The sequence below is a fragment of the Sinocyclocheilus anshuiensis genome, unplaced genomic scaffold (genome assembly GCF_001515605.1).
Source record: "Sinocyclocheilus anshuiensis isolate Anshui unplaced genomic scaffold, SAMN03320099.WGS_v1.1 scaffold1287, whole genome shotgun sequence".
NCBI lineage: Eukaryota > Metazoa > Chordata > Actinopteri > Cypriniformes > Cyprinidae > Sinocyclocheilus > Sinocyclocheilus anshuiensis.
In genome coordinates, this window is record NW_015539958.1 from 650,701 (window position 1) to 654,931 (window position 4,231).

The window sequence follows — 4,231 nt, forward strand, 5'->3', positions numbered from 1 at the left end:
GGAACGCCCACCCCAGAAAAGCTCAAACTCACAAACACATTCGCACACTCGCTAATAAGCTCTATTGACAGAAGAGATTTGTCTGCATTCCTCAGGCCAGATGAGATGTGTTTCCTTTCGTTGTCTCTTTTGTTGTAGCTACTTGTTCAATGATACTGTTTAAAGTTAAATTCAGAATCAAGTAAGAACATACACACATCGATATACAGTATATTATTTACACACATTTGATAAACTGCTTAGGCATTGAGTGCGGCTGTGTCTCATTCCACTCCCTAGTTTCTTAAAATGTAAATCCATACATTGTGAACCCGAAAGCTCTAACCACTTTAAACCAACCTGGACCAACATAGAAATTCATGCTGATCTAAGCAGGTGCTTTCAAAGATGTGTCAGAAAGTTCTTCAAAAATTTCTACTGTGAGACAAGGCACTACATTCCTGATTCAAAGTCTAACAAATACCTTGACACCTGACAAATCATAGTTTAGTTTGACCCTCATGGAGGCCTAATTCAAAGTGGGAATCCTACACAGCCAATCTTGGGCTGACAAGCACTGACACACACACACACACACACACAGTACATTTCTGCATACATTATATATAAGGACGTCTACTACTCATATCAAAATGGAATTGTGCCATGAAAGGGAAAATACACGGCAGGCTGTGATAGAGAAGATTTGGAGGGTATGGAGTGTTGTTGTGTGTGTGTGTGTGTGTGTGTGTGTGTGTGTGTGTGTGTGTGTGTGATACAATCAAATACACTCTCACATCTCTGCAGAATTTAATCTGTTGTAGTAAAGTCCCATTAAAAAGGAACAAGCAAGAAAGAGCAGAATGCTGCAGCTATTCTGCTGTAGGCTATGACTGAATTCAGAAACAGTCAAGGTAACGCTGTCTAACTATAGATATTTAGATTTAGAAATATATATCTTGATTTATCAAATAAACATTTAGATTTAGAAATATATATCTTGATTTATTATTAAGTACAGTATAAATTAAATATATAAAAATATAATATAAAACAAATATATATATAGATACTTGCCTATTCAGGGTTTAAATCTATATATTCATATTCACAATTATAGATTCAGGATTTATGATATTATATTCAGACTGTCAATTTCATATTCAGGACTCATGATTATATATTCATATTATAACTACACATTCTGGATTTGTGACATACATTCTGGGATTCTGTTTATGTTCAGATTATCAACTATATATCCAGGATACATATTCTGGATTTATGACAATATATTCAGATTTACAACAATATATTCTGATTGTCATTCGTATACTCATGATATATGATTATATATTTATATTCACAACTATATGTATTCAGTATTTATAAAAAAATTCATATTCAGATTTACGACTATATATTCAGGATTTATGACAGTATATTAAGACTTGCAATTATATATTCAGGATATATTATATATTCATATTTACAACTATATATTTAGGATTTACGAAAATATATTTGGATTTGCTAAAGTGTATTCAGGATTTATGACAGTATATTCAGATTTACATATTCAGGGTTTATGGTAATATACAGTATATGTTTATCATGCTTGTTAAAGACCCTATTTTTGTTCATTTTTGCACTACTACAAATATTAAACCAGTTAATGTAATATTCAAGCTGAATTATCACGTATTACCATCATGTTGCATCCTGCAGTATTTACCACAACCTAACATAGATTAATGGTTCACATGTGCTAGGTTATTCACATAGTGTTACAGTTAGAGTCACGCTGTTGAATTTCACCCTACCGTGTCATAAGCGGTGAGCACTTTACGCAGTAGCTCTGGAACGGGGCCATGGGCCTCCATGGTGGGGTAGGCCCCGCTCAGATCTACTGTTACCCGCTGAGCTCGCTCGCTGTTCATCAGCCAGGAGGACACAGTCAGGATACACTGTTTCATGTTAGCTGCCGGAGTCAAGCCACAGAGCTCCTTGAATGACACCATGGCATTCTGGAGAAAAAGATAAGAGGAGAAGACATTAGCTTTAGTGACACTGCAGGTCAGTTTCACATTCAGGATAAATGTGCGATTACCCACAGCAACAGCGTAATGCTCTTCAAATACCTCTACCTCTGCTCTGACCATTGAGAAGCTTGTGTTTACCTCAATCAAGGGAATTAAACTTTCCTCTCAGTAATTTTGCTGAGTATTTGTAGAATGTGCACAAGAGGACATGACAGTCGGAGGCTAGATCAAAGTCACACACTAGATCGTAATGAAAGCACATTCAGCACATCGAGTCCCGGAGCGACACAGAAAGGACAAAGCTTTGCCTTCTAGTACTGAAGAACTAAATGAGAGTTTGAGAACCACTCTTGCCAACAATGTTGCCTTAGTTCAGGAAATTATTAGGGATGATATCATACACATCTGAGAAAAATGATGTTTCTATGAGTGATCTGTAAACACAGAAGGTCTTTGAGAGAAGAGAAGTTCCCATGACATAAGGATCTCAGACTACTTGGATTTTGGGTTATTTGCAGACTGATGCTGTGTTTGTGTGCATTAACAAGAGTATCAAACAAGCCAGTGTTTTGATTCATGAGTGCGAGTGTGGACAGCTGCTTGTGAGTCTTTGACACTGAACATAACAATGCTGTCTTCCTGGCCTCCTGACACACACACACACACACACACACACACAAACACAGATAGTGCCTTAGGTCTTCATGATTAATTTGGAATTAAACTGAAGTTGCGATATGTGCAAGTATAAGCTTTGTGTTTCGCAGTGAATCGCAGCACTGTGTTCTTTTACATGCAAGTAGTTCTATGTTTTCAGTGTCTCAGAGCGGCTCGATTCACAGTAAATGCTGCTCCACATCCACCCATCTCTGAATCTATGGGTTTGGGTTGCATATATAATGTGCGTTTGGGAACGCAACATGTGCCAACCATTTTCCCAAACTTATATTGAGAAGCACTTAAACTGTTTTAAGTTTAAACTTAAACAAAAAAGAAGCTTTAAGATCTTCCGAAAAAAAGCTAGACATTTAACATTTTTGAAATAAAGAAATTAAGATAGCCATAAAGATTAGTATGGTAATTTTATAGTTGTAATAATAACAATAATAAATAATATTTTTTTTTTTCTTAAATCTTTTATTTTTTTGTTACTACTATTTTTAACCCGTCACCTTTTTTCCTAAAATTGTACAGACTTCAAGCACCTCATACCCAGATTCAGAGTGTGTTTGTGTCTACATACAGTACATGCTAGTAACTTGAAAATGAGAAAAACATCCAGACCATATCAGACTGGATATGACACATCAGAGCGTTCTAATTAAAGAACATAAAAAGAAGATGTTCTGTGGGATATTTTGAAGATATATGGAAAACTCTTGAAGTTCAAACAGCATCGGGCCCCAGTGACTTCCACTGCATGGACAAAAACAGTTCTTCAAAACATTCTTCAAAATATCTATCATACAGGTTTTAAACAACATGAGGGTGAGTAAATGATAAAAGATATTTCATTTTTGGCAGAATTATCCCTTTATCAATACTCTGGTTTTGGTGTCATAACAGCATTTATCAACCCGACAACCATTTCCAGACACATGCAGTCACATACTCTTTCACACATGTGAATTTATATTTACAGCATTTATTAATATGTTTTACCTGTGGGGACAACCCTCGCAAAACGCATTCAACAGGATTTGCTATTCTCTTGGGACATTTTCAGAAATACGGTCCCAACAGGAATACCAAAACATGCTCACACAAACCCACCTACCTACTTACATTGGGCAGCAAAATGACAAATGTTTATAACTGAGACTTATGCTTGCCTGTAAGGAAAATTGATGGTGTGTTTAAATACAGGTGTTCAGGAACAGACTTGGACTATTTGTTCATATAAGAGAGCTATCAGCAGTCTCAAACAGCCACCCACACATGTACATGAAGAGCTCCTCTGTCTAATGCACTTTTTTTCTCTATTCATCATTCATTTTTGTTATTTTCGGTTTAATGAACTCTTCGCTGCATAGTCCAAATTCCATAATTTGATTCACACACAAACAGTGTGGCTCAGGCCAGGAGAGCGCGGGAAAGAGCCGCTTCCGGCACATGCTTGGATAATGTGTTCCAGACACTTTGTCCTGTGTTTGTGAAAACAAGGGTGCTTGTGTTTGCATGGGTCAGGAGGGGGGAGGGGGGGGGGGGGG

General features: G+C 36.8%; 1 protein-coding gene across 2 annotated transcripts in view; it reads right to left on the minus strand.

Annotated features, from left to right (window-relative positions):
• Positions 1 to 4,231, minus strand: part of LOC107687011 (inactive phospholipase C-like protein 2) — a 70,494-nt gene that overhangs the window by 14,645 nt on the left and 51,618 nt on the right. For both annotated transcript variants that reach the window (XM_016484151.1, XM_016484152.1), the window contains exon 3: positions 1,803 to 2,006. In XM_016484151.1, the coding sequence (XP_016339637.1) occupies positions 1,803 to 2,006 (204 nt within the window). The remainder of the gene's footprint in view (positions 1 to 1,802; positions 2,007 to 4,231) is intronic.